At 41.7% G+C, this 20797-nt stretch overlaps 1 protein-coding gene across 1 annotated transcript in view; it reads left to right on the top strand.

The window, feature by feature from the left end:
* The window catches only part of ryr3 (ryanodine receptor 3), a 118705-nt gene that overhangs the window by 90133 nt on the left and 7775 nt on the right, over positions 1-20797 (top strand). The window contains exons 74-100 of the mRNA XM_058057853.1: positions 790-957; positions 1068-1127; positions 1210-1344; positions 1778-1890; positions 3618-3714; positions 6558-6670; positions 6744-6795; positions 6866-6919; positions 6994-7093; positions 7155-7234; positions 7310-7386; positions 7463-7536; positions 9487-9501; positions 11025-11105; positions 11193-11281; positions 11518-11646; positions 11731-11835; positions 13514-13595; positions 13669-14954; positions 15025-15077; positions 15141-15303; positions 15393-15479; positions 17378-17578; positions 17665-17795; positions 20000-20042; positions 20415-20542; positions 20731-20791. Of these exons, the coding sequence (XP_057913836.1) occupies positions 790-957; positions 1068-1127; positions 1210-1344; positions 1778-1890; positions 3618-3714; positions 6558-6670; positions 6744-6795; positions 6866-6919; positions 6994-7093; positions 7155-7234; positions 7310-7386; positions 7463-7536; positions 9487-9501; positions 11025-11105; positions 11193-11281; positions 11518-11646; positions 11731-11835; positions 13514-13595; positions 13669-14954; positions 15025-15077; positions 15141-15303; positions 15393-15479; positions 17378-17578; positions 17665-17795; positions 20000-20042; positions 20415-20542; positions 20731-20791 (3777 nt within the window). The remainder of the gene's footprint in view (positions 1-789; positions 958-1067; positions 1128-1209; positions 1345-1777; positions 1891-3617; positions 3715-6557; positions 6671-6743; positions 6796-6865; positions 6920-6993; positions 7094-7154; positions 7235-7309; positions 7387-7462; positions 7537-9486; positions 9502-11024; positions 11106-11192; positions 11282-11517; positions 11647-11730; positions 11836-13513; positions 13596-13668; positions 14955-15024; positions 15078-15140; positions 15304-15392; positions 15480-17377; positions 17579-17664; positions 17796-19999; positions 20043-20414; positions 20543-20730; positions 20792-20797) is intronic.

The following is a 20797-nucleotide window of genomic DNA, read 5'->3' as shown; positions in this document are numbered from 1 at the left end:
GTATACATACATATGTATATATATATATATGTGTGTGTGTGTGTGTGTGTGTGTGTGTGTGTGTATATATATGTATACATACATATGTATATATATATATGTGTGTGTGTGTGTGTGTATATATATGTATATATGTGTGTATGTGTATATTAGGGGTGTGAATCTCAGCACTGAGGACGATTCGATATACATCTCGATGCACTGCTAGCGATACGATACTTTAACGATACATTTTACATACATGCATCATTGTGGTACTTTTACTGCATTTAATGATGCTGGGAAATGTGAAAACATGTGAATTCATCTTAAATGACGTGGTGTTTTTGAATGCAAATCCTTACTGCTCATAATAAAATAGTTCAAGTCTGATCCAAATAATGCACTAATAAAGGAACCATCCATCCATCTTCTGTGCCGCATATCCTCACGTGGGTCGCTGGGGCTATGCTGGAGCCTATCCCAGCTGACTTCAGACGAGAATTAAATAAAGCAGTGTTTCAGGCATGTGTGCCATTTAAAAAAAAAAAACATGCAAATATACATAATCCTGCCCTATAATTTGTCTTTCTTTCAATAAAAATACTGTAAAATATTTCAGACATGGTGATTAATCATGATTAATTAATTTGCAAGCATAATTAATGAAATAAATGAGTTACTGCCATTAACGTGTTATTTTTGACAGCCCTAATAATAAGATATTACAGTACCACAACTAGTAATAGAAGTACAGCTACAGTTTGAATAGGAACTGTGGGGTAAGAAGTTGGTTTTATTCCTCTAAAGTCAGGTGGGGACCAGGAGAGGAAGCACAAGCGTCGTCGAGGAGAATACTACTCCATCCAGACCTCTTTGATTGTGGCTGCCTTGAAGAAGATGTTGCCCATCGGCCTCAACATGTGCACCCCTGGGGACCAGGAGCTCATCTCATTGGCTAAGACGCGCTACAGCTTGGTGGGCTTACTCTCTTAATGGTTTTAGTCCACTTTCATGAGAAAATTCCACTTATGAACTCACAAATTGCCCCACATATCAGTTTTTCCTTATGTATGTTCTGATCTTAGAAAGACACAGATGATGAGGTGAAGGAGCACTTGCGGCAGAACCTTCATCTGCAGGACAAGGTAAGACTGGTGTATTAATAATTATTGCTGACTCAATAACCTAATCAAAACTAGAGTATCAACCTGTACTTTGACTTTACAGTCTGATGACCCAGCAGTCCAGTGGCAGTTAAACCTCTACAAAGACATCACGATGAAGAGCGAAGAACAAGTCAACCCCGAACACATAGTGGCTCGGGTTCAAAGTATCTCTGCTGCGGTTTTCCACTTGGAACAAGTAAAGAACCTGCACCGTTTTCTGATAATAATAATAATCACTGTCCAATAGCTGTGAGTGTGAATGGTTGTTTGTCTATATGTGCCCTGTGATTGGCTGGCCACCAATCCAGGGTGTACCCCGCCTCTCGCCCAAAGACAGCTGGGATAGGCTCCAGCACCCCCCACGACCCTCGTGACAATAAAGCGGTAGAAAATGAATGAATGAATGAATAATAATAATCACTGTCCAATAGCTGTGAGTGTGAATGGTTGTTTGCCTCTATGTGCCCTGTGATTTGCTGGCCACCAGTCCAGGGTGTACTCCAGCATCCCCGCGACCCTCATAAGGAAAAAGCGGTAGAAAATGAATGAATGAACTGTCCAATAGCAATTCATTTAACTTAATTAATTTCATAATATTTTATTATTGGTTTGCTCTTTTTGCTTGACAGGTGGAGCAGCCTTTGAGAAATAAGAAGTGTGTGTGGCAGAAGCTTCTCTCCAAACAACGTAAACGTGCCGTGGTGGCCTGCTTCCGTATGGCTCCCCTTTACAATCTACCAAGGTGAGCCTACTGGAAAACTAATGTCAATCATTTCAGAATTTACATGAATTATTAAAGCTTTATTAAGCTTTAAAATGATTTTTTTTCAGGCTAACTGTAAATAACAAGCAAGCAATCCCCAAGTAGTTGTGAAGGGGGATTGGATTGGGATTGTGTTGGCCATGTAAACCCTCATCACCCTCCCTAATGACATGATCTCCTCTGTGTTGTTTTCTTGCATAATACTACCTCACCCCTCCCTCAGATACAAAAATAATAATTACTTCCTGAATGGCTATCGAGAGGTTTGGCTGGAAAGGGCATTCAAAGCCTACAGCTTTGACCGCTTGTTCTCCCTGCTGACGGTAAAGTGAAACCACGGGGCGAATGCTTCATCTGTTCAACCCCCCCTTTCAATCCTCCCCTTCCATCCACCAGGCTGTGGACAGATATGCGCCAAGCAACCAATTGTTTCAGCACTGTTGATTCTGATTGGTCAGCTAGGACGAGCCAACAATTGACAACAAAAAAAAAAACATTTAGGGAACGATGCAAGTGTCCTCTGGAAGCAAAAAGACAAAAGTAATCAGTTTGCAAATACTCATTTTGGTTACCGCAATGTAAAAGTGTTATGTTCATCTTTCTTGTCATATTATTAATACTCAATGGCCACAACATTACATACCCATAGACAATCTAATGACATCCAATATAATCTTTGTAATTTTCAATGGTGCACACCCATACTAAACGATAAACGATAGACTGGGCCGCATCAGGTTTTCCAAAAAAAAAAAAAAACGCATTTATTAAAAACAGAAAAATGAATAAACTTTGCTTTGGTTCCGATTTTCTACAAGAAAAGCTCTGATAAAACATTCCACTGTTCTCAAATATCTTACTTTTTATTTTTCTACACAAAATAAGATGAAAAATAAATAAACAAATCAAGATAAGAAAATCAATCAGTAATAAATAAATAAATATAATAATAATAATAAAACGGCAAATAATAAAAACTTAAGAAACCACATATAGTTGGTGGGTAGACAAATTATTTTTTTCAGATTAAAATGAACAAAGCATTATTAGAGCCCTGTAGACATGACAAAACACGACTATAGTCACATTTATACTCTTTTTATACATACATATTGCGCAACTGCAGGGTCTTGAGACACATGCTAACTCGCAAACTAGAGAGCTAGCGACCTAAACGGTAGCCTTCAAGTTATTTCCTTTAAACTTAAATAGCCCAAAACTTACCACTTCCACACGGATAGGGAGGATAACTATTAACAGTTATTTAACCTTTAACATGAACATTAATCAAACGTAATAATTTTTTCTGGATACATGATACCATACAGCATCCATATCAAACTTGCGGGCCGCGTGTTTGAGACCCCTGTCTTAAATGATCATTCATGAGGGCGGCGTGTCGGAGTTTGACACAAATATTGGATATCATGAGATGGTGTTCCTAATGTTGTGGCTGGTTATTCCATGTTCCGCTAACAAGTTACAGCAGGTTTTTTTTACCCAACATACGTGACCAGTCAGAAAAGCCAGTGGGTCCCACATTGAACCAACATCACCCTGCCTGAGATGCATTATTGTGTAACCCCCCCTCCCTCCCTTACATCACTCCTTCCTGTCTTCTCCAAAAACTCACCAAATCCACCCTAATGCCATTTTACCTCCCTCCATTTCCCTCCATTCCTCCCCGATGCCTCCCCCCTCCCCAGGCATCGTGGTATCAACCTCTTCATCCCGGCCTATCAGAGACTATGGATAGAAGCAGAGGAGTACTCCTTTGAGGAAAAGCTAGTTCAGGATCTGGCAGTAAGTACCGGACGGCCCTTGCCCGCCCCCCGTGTGCCCTGCATTGGCACCTCTCTGCCAGTCCTGCCCGCCGATCACCTCTTTAGCTCTGTGCCCGTTGAACCTTGGGAGCACACCAGTGCGGGGACCTCGGCCGAATCCTCGAGGGGTACCCGTTCTAGGCGTGCGAAAGCCTTCAGACAGAGATCCGTCAGAGGTCAAAGACTGCATGAGCAACTCAGGAGACACAGGGCCAGCTCTGGCGCTCACGGCTCTAGAAAACCAGGCTATACGGTTCTGACAGCAGTGGTAAGGAGGGCCGCTCGCCTCCATGTTTTTGGCTGTCAGATCTTGGATCCAACTCATCAGTTGTCCTTTGGCTGTTCTCTGTAAGTCTGTAGTGTGACGGTGGTGTTACAGTAGGTTCTGTGGCCGTGACGTCAGTGGCATGCTCGCGTTACTAGTCACATTTCATGCTTAGAGCTCAGTTGGAAACAAGTTCATCAAAAATCCAGAAATTTGTCAACACAATCATTTTCAAAAAGTAGTTTCCATTTCATTTGTGAAAGGGAAAAAATGACTCTGAATCTACAGCATTCCGTGGTTACCTATGCTATCCCATAAATTCATTAAAAACGGAATTTTGGTCTGTCAACACAAGGCTTGCTCGAAAACTTACACACACGTGAACCACACTATTCTCAACACAATATTCTAATATCTAATATTCTAATATCTACTCTGATGTTGTAAGTAAACATCAACAATGTTTTTACTGCGATAAAAAACGCTTGTCCTAACGAGGGTCGCGGGGGGTGCTGAAGCCTATCCCAGCTGTTTTCAGGCGAGAGGCGGGGTACACCCTGGACTGGTCGCCAGCCAATCACAGGGCACATATAGACAAACAACCATTCACACTCACATTCATACCTATGGACAATTTGGAGTGGCCAATTAACCTAGCATGTTTTTGGAATGTGGGAGGAAACCGGAGTACCCGGAGGAAACCCACGCATGCACGGGGAGAACATGCAAACTCCACACAGAGATGGCCGAGAGTGGAATTGAACTCAGGTCTCCTAGCTGTGAGGTCTGCGACTGTTTTCCGATTTGTCACCTTTGATATCTAATGTAAACATCAACAATGTTTTTTACGGCGATAAGAAAACAGGCAAACTCCACGCAACCATCGTCCTGCACCCTGCACTACTATTATATAGTACTCTATTATATACTGTGCCTTGAGTATGTTAAAGGATCTACTCCTATGAAAGTGACAGTAACTAAGTAACTAAGCAACTTTAATTAATCCTTGTATTTAGTGTCTAGTACTGTATTTTATGTCCTTCATGTACTCTGTACAGTGTGACTATATGAGTTTAGAGTGTGACTTACATTTTTTTTTATATATTTTATAATTTTCTAATCCACCCTCGGCCATCTCTGTGTGGAGTTTGCATGTTCTCCCCGTGCATGCGTGGGTTTTCTCCGGGTACTCCGGTTTCCTCCCACATTCCAAAAACATGCTAGGTTAATTGGCGACTCCAAATTGTCCATAGGTATGAATGTGAGTGTGAATGGTTGTTTGTCTATATGTGCCCTGTGATTGGCTGGCCACCAGTCCAGGGTGTACCCCGCCTCTCGCCCGAAGGCAGCTGGGATAGGCTCCAGCACCCCCCGCGACCCTCGTGAGGAAAAGCGGTAGGAAATGAATGAATGAAAAATAAATAAGATGACTTTCAGCACACTCACACTAGGAAATTCGTACCGGGTTTGGGTCCAATTGCCATGCAAAGTCCGGTTCCGTTTGACTCGTGTGAGTGCTCCAGTAAACTTCTAGAGCCACAGCACGGTAGGACGAGGTGGGCCTGTGCTCGACACTATTGCAGACGCACGAGAACCCAACCTGGACATGTGGTATAATCAAGCAGATAATTCTACCTGCAAGTTATTAATAATATCCGTCGCCTTGTGTAATACATACAACTTTGACTAAGTCAAAGGCTACGGTGCATTCGCTGATGCACAAGCACAGAATACAATATGATAATGGATTTATTTCATTTGAACATGCATCAGATTACAATTGAGTGCATCCCATAATCAGTTCCCAGTTCCACATGTCCAAAAGGAGTAGGAAGAAGCAAAGCTTATTAAATCCTACCCCTCCATCTGGTACTTTTACAATCAGTAACTGTTACATTTGTTCACTTCCTGCTTTCCATAATACAGTTTGGTTTTTTTTGTTTTTTTTATGTACCTCGTACCGAAGTACGAGGTAATATGACCGTACAATGACATAATGTGTACCATAGTAAGTGTCAATATAGTGATATATATAGCACATCATGACTGGTTCAAGACTCTTCATCCTTGTATTTAGCAAACATGCCTTGAGTATGTTAAAGGATATAGAATAATTGTGATCGTTCCTCCGACTGGTTATTAATCATAATCGCCACCTTGCACTATAAGAATTAACATCAATCAAAATGATCCACACGTGGGTACTGTAGAACTGGCCTTGTGTGAGCGCGCCCAGGAGAAGCTGTGCTATGGTACCAATCCAATTTAGGATTGTTCACACTCTACCAAGTGCCCTTCTCATTGGTTCCTCGGTTAGTTTTCTGTGAGGATCATTGGTCAAAATCACCGGTTGTGTGTTTGCCGTAACAACGCATGTGTTTGTCAACCACTCTGTACTCATCTTGTCTTTCCCACAAATCATCCAGACATGACAAGTGACATCTGCATGAGTCATTGCAGTGTTCGATTCTCCAACAGTGAACATGTTGATTAAAACAGGAGGTGATAGCATGAAAAGGAATGAGACCAAAGCTTACTATTAATAACTTTTTGTGCAGAAAACCCCTATGAAGATAGTGGAGGAGGATGAAGAAGAAGTGGCTGAGATCCAGCCAGACCCTCTGCACCAACTCATCCTCCACTTTAGCCACAATGCTCTTACAGAGAGAAGGTGCTGCACATCAATAAATAAACATTGCAAAAAGTGCTCGTTCTTTCTTACCTGAAATTATTTTTGGTTTTAGTCACTTGGAAGAGGATCCTTTGTATATCGCGTATGCTGACATGATGGCGAAGGTGAGCCTCTTGTATTCTATTCTTTTAGAAACAAACACAAAGTTTTCAGTGTTGATCTTTGAACTCTTAGAGCTGTGCAGAGGATGAAGAAGAAGAGGATGAAGAGAAAGAGAAGACATTTGAGGTGCCAGCCTGAGCAGACTTGTAACCATGTTCTTTTAGCATCTACTGAACATGTCTTGTTGGGGAACCTTTCAGGAAAAAGAGATGGAAAAGCAGAAGATCCTGTATCAGCAGGCTAGGCTGCATGCTCGTGGGGCTGCGGAGATGGTGTTGCAGATGATTAGCGCCAGTAAAGGTAATGCCGGTCTCCTCCGGCCAGTTTTGAGAGATTAAATCTCCGTTTTATCTCTATTCAGGACGTCTTGGCCGTATGGTGACCTGCACGCTTAAACTTGGCATTTCCATTCTAAATGGAGGCAACGTGCAGGTTCAGCAGGTGAGTCCATACTGTATGGACGTACATCTGATGTGGAGCACTTCTCAAAGGCACACTTTTGATTTTTTTCCACAGAAAATGCTTGATTACTTGAAAGAAAAAAGAGATGCAGGCTTTTTCAAAAGCCTCTCAGGACTAATGCAGTCATGCAGGTATATTGCAGTGTTTCATTATTCATGTTATGAAAAATATATATCATAAGTAAGACTTGCCAATGTCTTCTTCTAGTGTCCTGGACTTGAATGCATTTGAGAGGCAGAATAAAGCAGAAGGTCTTGGAATGGTGACAGAAGAAGGCTCAAGTAAGTCCTAATAGATGATGTGTGAGTGCCGTCCCAAAATACAATACTGTGTGTTCTGAGGTGACCAATAGTTGTGCTAGGACAAATTTAGCAAAGTTAGCAGACAGGCGGCACATGGTCCAAGGTCAACATATTGTAGGTCGTAACTGATCCACACCAGGTTTAGTTTTTAATGCTTAAATGCCTGATAGATCAGGTCTATCATCATGACCCTCTGTGATGCTTTTATCCAGGTAGGAAATTACTGCGTCTACCAGCTGTTGTGAAGGTGGTCGTGTTTTGCTATTTTGGTTTGGATAACCGTAAACTATCCGTAAACTTCATACAGACGGCAGTAATTGAGTATCATTTTGACTGATCACAGAGGCATATTCATGAGAGGAATTCTGGGAAAGAGGTTCCCAGGGACAAAAATGGCTGTGGGGTGGACATTCAACTACAGTTGGGCCTCCAAAGTCAAACTAAATTCTTCCTTAGCTTCCCACAATAAATACCAGTAAGACATGCTGGTGTACAATCCGACCCCTTTACCAGGGTGGGAACCACCCGGGTTCTTGCATTCTATCAACTGTGAAATAACTGATAACTAGTATAAAAATAGTAAGTTTCACAGTTTATGCTATTTGGAGTGAATACAATGTAATGCCAGCACTGGAGAGACTGGTCAAAGTCTAGCCAGGCCCAAGCAGCCCCATGTGGAACTGGGTTGAGGAACCGGAAGGTGACCCACAATGAAAGAGTGTATGCATGATAGCTAAGAGAACAAGGTGTACTTGTTCCAAGTGTAATCATGTCTCATGGCTCTGTGGTGAACAAGCGCAAATATATAGTAGTACTTATTCAAAACAGAGCGGAAAATATTCCATTCCTAACTCATTCATTCATTCATTTTCTGCCGCTTGTCCTAACGAGGGTCGCAGGGGGTGCTGGAGCCTATCCCAGCTGTCTTCTGGCGAGAGGCGGGATATACCCTGGACTGGTAGCCAGCCAATCACAGGGCACATATAGACAAACAACCATTCACACTCACATTCATACCTATGGACAATTTGGAGTGGCCAATTAACCTAGCATGTTTTTGGAATGTGGGAGGAAACCCACGCATGCACAGGGAGAACATGCACTCCACACAGAGATGGCCGAGGGTGGAATTGAACTCGGATCTCCTAGCTGTGAGGTCCGTGCGCTAACGACTAAACGCCGTGCAGCCCTCCATTGCTAACTGTAGCATAAAAAATAGTACTGTTTCCCATACAGTCATACTTTGTTTCCCACCACAAATACTACATTTGGAGGTAGAGCAGGAAACCGGAAGGTTGGTAGTTCGATCCTCACGGTCGGAGAGGCCGTTGAAGACCAATACTGTCATCTCGTAGCGGCATTGTAGTGGTATGGTGCAGTGTAAAAGTTGCAGTGTTTTCCGATTTGTCACCTTTGATATCTAATGTAAACATCAGCGCCATCTGTGTTTGAAACCCTCACCTATGGTCCTGAATGTTCGGCGGTAACCTAAAGCGTGGCTACAGGTGGCCTCTGCATGACTTTGAAGCCACCATGATCCATTGGAGAAACTGTAAGTGTTGTAAAGTGGATGTAAAATAGGAATGTAAATTGGTTTATTAATAACAAAAAAAGAACTTGATTTTCTCCCCAATTTACAACACTGTTCACTTGATGTTATTATACATCTAATAACTTCTCTGTGAGTCCTTTCATTATTTGGTCCTCCTCCTCCTCTTTAACAATTCACTGTTACTACCTTGTGTCTGTAACGATTAGAGTTACTTTCTACCACGCCTGAGCGTCATAGACAGGGTTTTGTGAAATGATATTTAACTGCATGACTGTATTCATACTCTTTGTATTGTAACTCACTGTCCTCTCTTTTTGCGTATGTCTTCATGTATTATTTGTCTCTTTCCTCTCATTAAAAAAAACCATCGGCGGCAGTCCACACCGAGCGGGGTAAATAGCAAATTAAGAGCATCTTCATATGTTTATGCTACAAAATGAATGTCTCCTTCAATATGTGTGCCCCCCCGCCTCATAATGTCACTGTGCATGCTGACTGATGCTCATAAGTCATTGCTTGTCCTTTGTGTTATTTTTGTACTCATTCCTTTCATTGAACATTTACTAATGCAAACTGCTTAATTATGTTTTTATTAGGGTTAAAACCAAAGGATGTGCACTCTTCTTGGGCTTTAAGCAAAACTCTATGTAGGATCTATCACACAATGCTGGCTTCTTTCTTGGTACTTTCACATGGTTTTATCTGCTTCTACAAATATATCTGGTGTAAAGCGTACACAGAGCTTGTGTAACGGCCTTTGTTAGGTTTCTGATGGACAAAAGAATGAAAATAAAGTTCTTTTTCCTCCACTTCTGCACCCCTCGTCAATGCCAACCACGTTGCGTGGCAAAGAGAGGAAGTACTTGTTTTAATGGTAAACAAAACACAGATTTTATATTTACAATGTTTCACGACACTTTCCGACTAGTGGCCAACATAAGTAACGGAGTGGGGGGAGAGAAGGGGAAGGAGTGATTAATGACACGTGAAAAGGTATTATGATTACAAAAATGAAAAACACATACCTGATGGACAAAAGAATGAAAATAAAGTTCTTTTTCCTCCACTTCTGCACCCTACACAGACGGGACATAAATTACACATTGTAACAAAAACCACGACGGGCCAAATGTAACGAAAATCCCGCCAGAAATGTAAATGAAAAGAAGCCCTTTTAACTAAAACCAACGATGAAAATAACATAAAACCACTTGAAATGACAAATATATCGACATAAAAACAATATACACAACACAGCTGACCAAATCTTAAACTAAACAACACATTTTGTCTGCAGCTCTTTAACTGAACTTACCCTCGTCAATGCCAACCACGTGGTGTGGCAAAAAGAGGAAGTGCTACCAGAGCTGGGGCCAACTACGGAAGCCCGGGAGGAGCAGAAGTGAAAGGATAAAATAAAGCATATACAAAGAAAGCAATGAAAATAGAGTAAACAAGATAAGAAAAATAAATAACTCATTGAGATAAAATTCACGCATTTAGAAAATAAATAATAAAGTTACACTTGTTGGCTGGAGTATCTGATTGAATTTGAAGTGAATTCTTGTATTTTTGTGTGTCCTCAGCTTCTTATCTGAACATATGAATCCTTCATCAGGTTCATTCCTGGCCTGCATGTGAAAGTTATCAGGCTTCCTCTCGCTTATGGAAAAACATCTTAGCGTTCGCTTTTAATCCATGTAGACACATTTAATCACTTTGGATTGGGTTTTTGAACCTGCAATCTAAAGGCAACTGGGCTTTAAATATGTTTTTCAACATGTAACCTGTGCTGCTTGCTTTGGATGTATCGCTTCTTTTGGCGATATTAAGAAATCATTAGGATACGCCTCATGTTTTTATTCCATTTTGTTCCACATTTTCTGACATTAACAATCATATACTCTCACAAAAGGCTCCAAAGTGCTACTGAATGATGAGTTTACAAAAGATCTGTTCCGGTTTTTGCAACTTCTGTGCGAGGGGCACAATGGCGGTAAGCTGAAATGATCAAAAACTCTGCAGCATTTTCTTATATTCTCCAAAGAATAATCCATTGAAAACTGATATGGCTCCCCATCAGAGTTCCAGAACTTCCTCAGAACCCAAACCGGAAACACAACCACGGTCAACATTATCATCAGCACAGTTGACTATTTACTGCGCCTTCAGGTTTGTATAGCACACATACTTTTACTCATGTTTTCACTGTGTATTAACCAATTAATGTTGTATTTTGGTGTGTCTTCTATTCTGTTTACTTGCTTTACTTCAAGTGTCTTTGAGTATTTTGAAAATCGCTATACAAATAAAATGTATTATTATTATTATTATTATTAAAGATATCACCCTTATTGTTGGCATTTGTGTTATATTAACAATGTCACTATCCCCTTCATGTTTTTTAGGAATCTATCAGTGACTTCTACTGGTACTACTCAGGCAAAGACATCATTGATGAAACTGGTAAAGTGAATTTCTCCAAAGCATTATCCGTAGCCAAGCAGATATTCAACTCACTGACTGAGTATATTCAGGTAAATAATCTGCATAATATGCAAAAGAGAAATGAGATATACAAAGGGGTTTTAAATGCATCTCACCTCTCTGTCCTTTACCAGGGTCCATGTATTGGGAACCAGCAGAGTCTTGCACACAGCAGACTGTGGGATGCAGTTGTTGGCTTCTTACATGTTTTTGCCAACATGCAGATGAAACTGTCTCAGGTACTCGTGCTGGTCAAACCTGCTTTGAAAAAAAGTGTGTTAGGGACAACTTATTTTTACTTTAACATATGATTGGTTTTGGTTCATTTGTTTATATTGTCTGGTTATAGTTGTCAGCGTCTGTGTAACATGCCTTTTATATAGCTTTTATCTTGGATTTGTAACAATAGGTGCCAGATTTTGGGTGACTGTCTACTATTATGGCTGCTGCATGTGTATGCATGGAAAATCCACTAAGGTCAAATTTTGGGATGCCGGTTGTTCAAATTTGGAAAAAAAATAAGGCCTAAATAATGGAAATAGAAATAATGTGTTCCAGGGTTAAACTGCCTTTATGCCAGGCTAGCTTTTTTGCTGATGAAAACCCCCCAAAAAAAGCCTTCAAGTTATTTCCTTTAAACTTAAATAGCCAAAAACTTACCACTTCCACACGGATAGGGAGGATAACTATTAACAGTTATTTAACCTTTAACATGAACATTAATCAAACGTAATAATTTTTTCTGGGTACATGATACCATACAGCATCCATATCAAACTTGCGCGGGCCGCACTAACATTAAACTTTCATATCAAGGCAGGGGGCCTCAAACTAGTGTCCTGCGGGCCACATTTGGCCCACGGGCCGCATGTTTGAGACCCCTGGGTTAAGCCGTGGACAGACCAAATCAATATGAATCAAACAACAGTTTGTGGTTTGGTCCGCAACATATTAGAAAAGAGGCAAAAATGATGTGTCGATTTCTTGTTTCACCTAAAACACAAATAGGTCTGCTTTTATGGATGACTAAGGAAATAAAAAAACACACATTTGAGAGGCTAAAATTAGAGAATATTTACATTTTGAATTTAAAAAAATGGCTAATTGAATACCAAAATAGTTGTTGATTAATCATTGATTAATTGTTCAAGATATTCAAGATATTTCTCATGTTTGGTGGCTTTAAACAGGAGATATTACATCAAAAATAGGCTCAAGACCCACTTATTTAATTTAGCTTTTAACTCTTGCTTCTAGTATACTCTTTTTTTAACTTTTGAACTTGACTTTTATCTAATGATTATTTTATACCCTATACCTTTTGTTTTGGATCTTAACCAAATGTTTTTATAGTTTTACACATGCTTATTTTAGTTTTTATTAATGTTCTTATATATTTTACTTTTGTGTTTTTTTATGTTTTATGTTTATTTCTATATTCTTATTTTATGTTTTTATATATATTATATTTCTTATCCCATATATTCAGTGTTTCCTCAGTGGGGGCTCTCTGTGCTGGGGGCTGTCCTCGGTTGGGGGCTGGGGTGTCTCCTCTCGTGGGACTTACCGACTGGGGTGGCTGGGAGCTCTGTGGCGGTGACCCACTGCAGCCTACCTGTTGTGTGGTGGCCCCCTGAGTTGCGGCATCATGGCCTGGGCCGTGGGCAACCCCCCAGCGCAGATGGCAGCGCTTCCTGAACTGGTTCCTCTGTACTCGGGCAAACAAACTTCTTCTGCGTGTGTGTGTGTGTGTATATGTGTCTTGTTGTTGTCTTTCTCTTTTTAAACATGTAAAGCACTTTGTGCTACATTCTATGTATGAAAAGTGCTCTACAAATAAAGTTTGATTGATTGATTGATTGATATTAAAAGTCCCTTTTGAGGGACCCTTAAGAATGTTCTTGTATGTTTCTGCAGGATGCCAGTCAGATTGAACTGCTAAAGGAGCTGATGGACTTGCAGAAAGACATGGTTGTCATGTTGCTGTCTTTGCTAGAAGGTAAAAACGCTGCTGTAGAATTTGTTAAAGCGTTGTTGTGAAGCTAATGCTCTTCTTAACGTTCTCTTCTTAGGCAATGTTGTCAATGGAACAATCGGGAAGCAGATGGTCGACACCCTTGTAGAGTCTTCCAACAATGTTGAGATGATCCTGAAATTCTTCGACATGTTCCTGAAGCTGAAGGACCTGACGACCTCCGATAACTTCAGGGAGTACGATCCCGAGTGCAAGGGCATCATCTCCAAGAAAGATTTCCAGAAGTCAATGGAGAGCCAAAAGCAGTACAGCCAGTCGGAGATCGACTTCCTGCTCTCCTGCGCGGAGGCTGATGAAAACGACATGTTCAACTACAAGGAGTTTGTGGAGCGATTCCATGAACCGGCCAAGGACATCGGATTCAACGTGGCTGTGCTGCTGACCAACCTGTCCGAGCACATGCCGCACGACACACGCCTGGCCACGTTCTTGGACCTGGCCGAGAGCGTGCTGAGCTACTTTGAGCCGTATCTGGGCCGTATCGAGATCAACGGCAGCGCCAAACGCATCGAGAGGGTTTACTTCGAGATCAGCGAGTCCAGCCGGGAGCAGTGGGAGAAGCCACAGGTGAAAGAGTCGAAACGCCAGTTCATCTTCGACGTAGTCAATGAGGGAGGCGAGAGCGAGAAGATGGAGATGTTTGTCAACTTCTGCGAGGACACTATCTTTGAGATGCAGCTAGCCTCGCAGATCTCTGAGCCGGACGCCGTGGAACAACTGGAGGAGGAGGAAGAGGAGGAAGGTTTCACTATCCTAGATGAATTGGCTGGAGAGGAAGACGGCGCCGTGGAGTCGACCTCCGCCTTTGCTTCGGCGTGTTGGTCAATCAAGAAGAGGTTACGCAACGCACGCCAAATTGTGTCCATCAAAAACATCCGCAAGAAGCTCAAGAAAGTGAAGAAGCTGACCATCAAGGAGATGATCACATGCTGCTTCTCCTTCTTCTGGATGCTCTTCACAGGTTTCTTCAAAGGAATCTACAGCCTCATTTTTGGTTTCTTCCACGTCATCTGGTCCTCGATGTTCGGCGGCGGCTTGGTTGAAGGTGCCAAGAACATGAAAGTCACAGACATCCTCGGAAACATGCCTGACCCAACTCAGTTTGGCATTCATGGAGACGCCGTTGAAGGAGAGAAAGTCGAAGCCGTAGAGTCCTCTGGAAGTTCAGATGCCGCCATGGTTCCGGCGGCGGACATAGCAGAGGTTGACACCATGTTGGACATGCTGAACGTACCCAAGAAGGAAGGCGGAAAGCACGTGGAGCCCGGTTTGGGGGATGTTTCAGAGCTCAACGCAGAGAACTCCAGCACGGACCACAAGAAGGTTTGTCAACATCAAGTGAAACAAATCCATCTACTGTACAACGTGAACCATTTCTCCATGTGTGATGCAGAAGGCTTCTTCCAAGGCTGATGAATCCCCTGAGAGTGAACCTGAGAAAGCAGAGTCGGTAACACTTCTTAACCACAGAATGTAAAGCACGCCAGCTAACAACCATGACTTCCACAGCACAGAGAACCAAGAGAAGGAGGACCAAGCAAAGATGGAGAACGCCAAGGAGCCGGCAACTGAGGAAAAGCCCAAAACCAAAACAAGCCAACCCAAAGAAGCTTCACCTGCCTTCATGTCCAGTGTCTTCGCAACGTTGGACGTCTACCTGAACAAAACGCTGGTAGGCAAGAAGTCACAGTCCTCTTATCTATTCTCACTACTACTTCTTCTACATATATTTTTATCTGATGTTTGTATTGAACTTTCCAGAATTATCTGGCTCGCAACTTCTACAATCTGCGTTTCCTGGCTCTGTTTGTGTGTTTTGCCATCAACTTCATTCTCCTCTTCTATAAGGTAATGCATTATGTATTACAAATCCTATGCAATCCAATCCACTTTATTTATATAGCACATTTTATAAACAGGGCGGCACGGTGGTCTAGTGGTTAGCACAGCTCACAGCTAGGAGACGAGGGGTCAATTCCACCCTCGGCCATCTCTGTGTGGAGTTTGCATGTTCTCCCCGTGCATGCGTGGGTTTTCTCCGGGTACTCCGGTTTCCTCCCCCATTCCAAAAACATGCTAGGTTTTTTTTTTGTCCCGTCCAGCCATTGGGGCAGATAGTATTGTTGATCTAAATGCCCTTACATGCTTAAACAGATTTGCTCTGTGTCAGGAAAGGTGTTGGCTACAACTTCCCTGTACATTGAAATTTTTTTTGAGAGAGAGAAAAAAAAAAAAAAGACATTTTATTTGCCGTTACTTGATGTTTTTGTTATGCGCATTTGGAGTGACCGGACTGCAAGAACAAACACAGAAAAGAAGAAGAGAAACTGGGGGGGGACAGTAGAGAAAAACAGCATGGAGAACAGCAAAAACAAAAACCAAAAAAATAAATAAATAAAAAAATAAATACATTTTATTTGCCATTACTTGATGTTTTTGTTATGCGCATTTGGAGCGACCGGACTGCAAGAATAAACACAGAAAAGAAGAAGAGAAACTGGGGTGGGGGGGCAGTAGAGAAAAACAGCATGGAGAACAACAAAAACAAAAAAACAGAAATTGTATTTGCCGTTACTTGATGTTTTTGTTATGCGCATTTGGAGCGACCGGACTGCAAGAAGAAACACAGAAAAGAAGAAGAGAAACTGTGATGGGTGGGCGGGGGGGCAGTAGAGAAAAACAGCATGGAGAATGGCAAAAACAAAAACAGCAGCAACAAGAATTCCCATAACAACAACAGTGACAAACAGAACAGTTAAATGATGGCTAAGGGTCACAATGGAGATGATATCAGTGAAATGAAACAGTCCAACTTACCAGTAGCAATAGTAACAATGAAGACATGAACCGTGATAGTAAACACAATTGCAACCATACAGTTACAGTAATTCAAATCTCACTGCTTGACATTATTATTACTGTAATAATAGCATACCAATAGCATAAAGACATCAGGGATAAGATGGTACATTGTGTAGAGAAGCACCCAAAAAAATATGCTAGGTTAATTGGCGACTCCAAATTGTCCATAGGTGTGAATGTGAGTGTGAATGGTTGTTTGTCTAAATGTGCCCTGTGATTGGCTGGCCACCAGTCCAGGGTGTACCCCGCCTCTCGACCGAAGACAGCTGGGATAGGCTCCAGCACCCCCCGCGACCCTCGTGAGGAAAAGCGGTAGAAAATGAATGAATGAATGAATATTATAAACAGAGTTTCCAAAGTGCTGCACAGATTAGTAAAATAAAAAGTAAAAATAAAATACAATAAATAAAGGCACAAATTGAATTTAATCCAAAAGTAAACGATAGTAAAATAGATATTAAAATATTAATATTAAATATAATAATAATATATTAATATTAATATAATTAATATTAAATTATATTAATATTAAATTAATATAAAAATATTAAAAACAAGAAGCAAAGCAATAAAAATATGAAAAATAAAACCAATTGAAAGACACAGGACCATACGACTCAGTCCGAGTTAAAAGCCAGTTTTAAGACAAGCTTTCGAAGCTTTCGATGTTGGGGGCCTTTTTTTTTTTTTTTTACTTGGGAGGGGAGAGAGTTCCACAGCTTGGGGCCAACCACAGAAAAGGCTCGGTCCCCCCTGGTCTTAAGTCTCGTCTTGGGCACCACAAGAGTTGGAGCCGGCCCTCGGACCTCAGTGGAAAGTAAATTTGGATGAGGTCCGAATGAAAGACTATGAAAGACTTCACGTGACAATATTGTAACATGTAGGTGACTGGTGATGCGGAGGATGAAGGCGATGAGGGAAACAGCTGGGGTGCCAAGGACGAGGATGACGAGGACACGCTCTTCGACATGGATGAGTTTGTCCTCCAAGAGAGCACAGGCTACATGTTGCCAACCCTACGCTTCCTGGCCGTATTCCACACCGTCATCTCCCTGCTGTGTTTGGTGGGGTACTATTGTCTCAAGGTCGGCGTGTGTTCAACAAGTATTATTCCTCCAAGCTGAAGTGTTGTATTCTTAACAGCCCCCGTCTGACTTGTTTCAACTCAAAGGTTCCTTTGGTGGTGTTCAAGCGAGAGAAGGAGATCGCCAGGAAGCTTGAGTTTGATGGACTTTACATCACTGAGCAGCCGTCTGATGACGACATCAAGGGCCAGTGGGATCGACTAGTCATCAACACCCCGTGAGTCAAGCGACTTGAGCTTTTTTTTTTTTTTGACAGTTTTCAACCTATGCCATGGAATGTTATGAATATATTCATATCTGAATGAGGTTTTTCCTATTTCAAGTAGGATCGTTATCCGTGAAAAAGCACAGTATCGATATCGGCAGAACTTGCTTAATAAAGCTGATGCCAGATCTCCGACGTTTCAATATTCATGCATTTTCTACCGCTTTTCCTCAAGAGGGTCGCGGGGGTGCTGGAGCCTATGCCAGCTGTCTTTGGTCGAGAGGCAAGGTATACCCCGGACTGGTGGCCAGCCAATCACAGGGCACATATAGACAAACAACCATTCACACTCACATTCATACCTATGGATAATTTGGAGTAGCCAATTAACCTAGCATGTTTATGGAATGTGGGAGGAAAAACCCACGCATGCACGGGGAGAACATGCAAACTCCACACAGAGATGGCCGAGAGTGGAATTGAACACTGGTCTCCTAGCTGTGAAGTCTGCGCGCTAACCACTCACCCGCCGTGCCGCCCCACGTTTCAATATGACCAAGGAAAAAAACCAGACAAACAAAGTCATTGTCACCATGCGGTAGGGCTTTGAATGCAGCTATTGCCAAGCCCCTCCCCCCCAAACCGCTACTGTCCAATCCTACGATTATGCTGCATTCAAGAAAACTCTAGGAAAGGTGTATGTTTTTGTGTGCTGTGCTCTAAGAAGCTAGTGTATGCTATTGGGGTGGAGCCGAACCCGAACACGGTATTCAGAACGGCACGAATAATGACTTTTTTACGAATAATTAATTCAAACAAATACCTTTTATAAATATCTTTTGTATTCAGGAACAATTAAAACATACCAGAAACTGCGTTTCTTGGTGAGACCACAGTGCATGCCCGGATCAACCAATGAGTGACTGCCCTGCACAAGTCGCTGTGTAGTAGCATCCGTATTTTGCTTTGTAAACATCCTACTTTCACCTCAACTGGGTTTCATATGCTGTTTTCAATTTTTTTTTAAATACGTTTTCTGTTTTCTATCAGTAATAGCAGACTTTGGCCAGGAGATGATGCGGTTGCGCTGCATTCATTTGCTATTTACTACAGTTCAGGCTCAGGATTGTTTTTTTTACTTTAAGCCCTGGATGCAGTAAGAAGGGCCCAGCCGAGGTGGCAAACCTGGTTTTTATTTAATAATGTAGGAAGACTAGAAATAGGGACGTTGTGAAATACAAAACAAGAGTTTTAGATAAGCTATGAAAAAAAAAATTACGAAAATGAGTCGTGGGCTGCACGGCGGTCAGGTGGTTAGCGCCCAGACCTCACAGCTAGGATACCCGGGTTCAATTCCACCCTCAGCCATCTCTGTGTGGAGTTTGCATGTTCTCCCCGTGCATGCGTGGGTTTTCTCCGGGTACTCCGGTTTCCTCCCACATTCCAAAAACATGCTAGGTTAATTGGCGACTCCAAATTGTCCATAGGTATGAATGTGAGTGTGAATGGTTGTTTGTCTATATGTGCCCTGTGATTGGCTGGCCACCAGTCCAGGGTGTACCCTGCCTCTCGCCCGAAGACAGCTGGGATAGGCTCCAGCACCCCCGCGACCCTTGTGAGGATAAGCGGTAGAAAATGAATGAATGAAAATGAGTAGCCATTTTCATTTTCTCAGAAGAAAAAAACAACCTTGGTGACCTTGCTAATATATCCAGTAATATATAATAAACAGTACTCATAGTAATGGAACTGCTGCTAATACAAAATCAAACAACCAATCAGATTCAGGGATTGCTATGGTATGATATGAGGTTATTGTTTTATTTGAAGTATTCATTATTCTTATAGTTTATAGTGCTTAAATGGTTCCAGACCAAACGGTTCTGTTAATTTCCGCCAAAGTAGGATTCCTTATTTGGAATGGAATATTTTTGTAGTTAGAGCCTATAATACCTATTTAATGTTTACCTTGTCTTTTAGGATTATTAGAGCCTTCTAGACATGAAATAACACTAAAAATAGAAAATAAGAATACATAATCACAGACTCCCAATCTAGCATACTCGGTGGCCATTGTTTCATCAATATAATGTGATGTAATGACACCTAGTGGCATCATAATTAAATTCAATTCATGAATCCTATGTCTACCTTTTGCATGTTATTTTTCTCATATTGCAAAGACTTAACTTTTGCTTTTGCATTTTCTACTGTAGGTCCTTCCCTAGCAACTACTGGGACAAGTTCATTAAACGCAAAGTGAGTGTAAACAAACAAATATATTTAGAAATATGATAAATGCTCCAATCCAACACGTCTATAGCATGGTGGTCAGCATCCAGCAACTTTATCTACCTCTACACGCCCTTTAAAATGTTGGCTAGGGTACACATATGTGTTCCACTTGCTGTACTGTTCATCAGCAGTGTTTGTTTGCTTCTTAATGGTCATTTGTATAATATGTTTGTGGTCAAAGAGAGAGCTTTCTTTTCCATGTTCTTGTGCACTCCATGTCATTATTAAAAGTGAAACAGTTATTACTCTCTCTCCAATTAGAGCATATGCCCTTGTTAGCGTAGACGTGGCCTGTGTCTGACATCAAATGTGACCGGATTGCATGTTTACGTGTAGGTGATCAACAAATATGGTGACCTGTACGGAGCTGAGCGCATCGCCGAGCTCTTAGGCCTCGATAAGAGCGCTCTGGACTTTGACCCCACAGTGGAGACGGTAGAGAATGAAGCATCCCTGCTATCTTGGTGAGAAAGCCGCATTGTCACGTCCTTGAGATGTTGTTATTGTGCACACATGATGTAATCACCGTCTATTAATTATGCACAAGAAAATCTAATTGATGTCCAGACCAAGTATTTGTAGCAGTCTACTCTTTCCTGTGTTCTTTTCAATATTTAAACCTGGTGTTTTGGTTTTGGTGCTTCTGTGGCAGGCTCAGCTCCATCGACACAAAGTACCACATTTGGAAACTGGGAGTTGTTTTGACCGACAATGTAAGT

The sequence above is a fragment of the Doryrhamphus excisus genome, chromosome 19 (assembly GCF_030265055.1).
Source record: "Doryrhamphus excisus isolate RoL2022-K1 chromosome 19, RoL_Dexc_1.0, whole genome shotgun sequence".
NCBI lineage: Eukaryota > Metazoa > Chordata > Actinopteri > Syngnathiformes > Syngnathidae > Doryrhamphus > Doryrhamphus excisus.
Note: the sequence above shows the minus strand (reverse complement) of the source record. Positions and strands in the feature narration are given on the sequence as shown.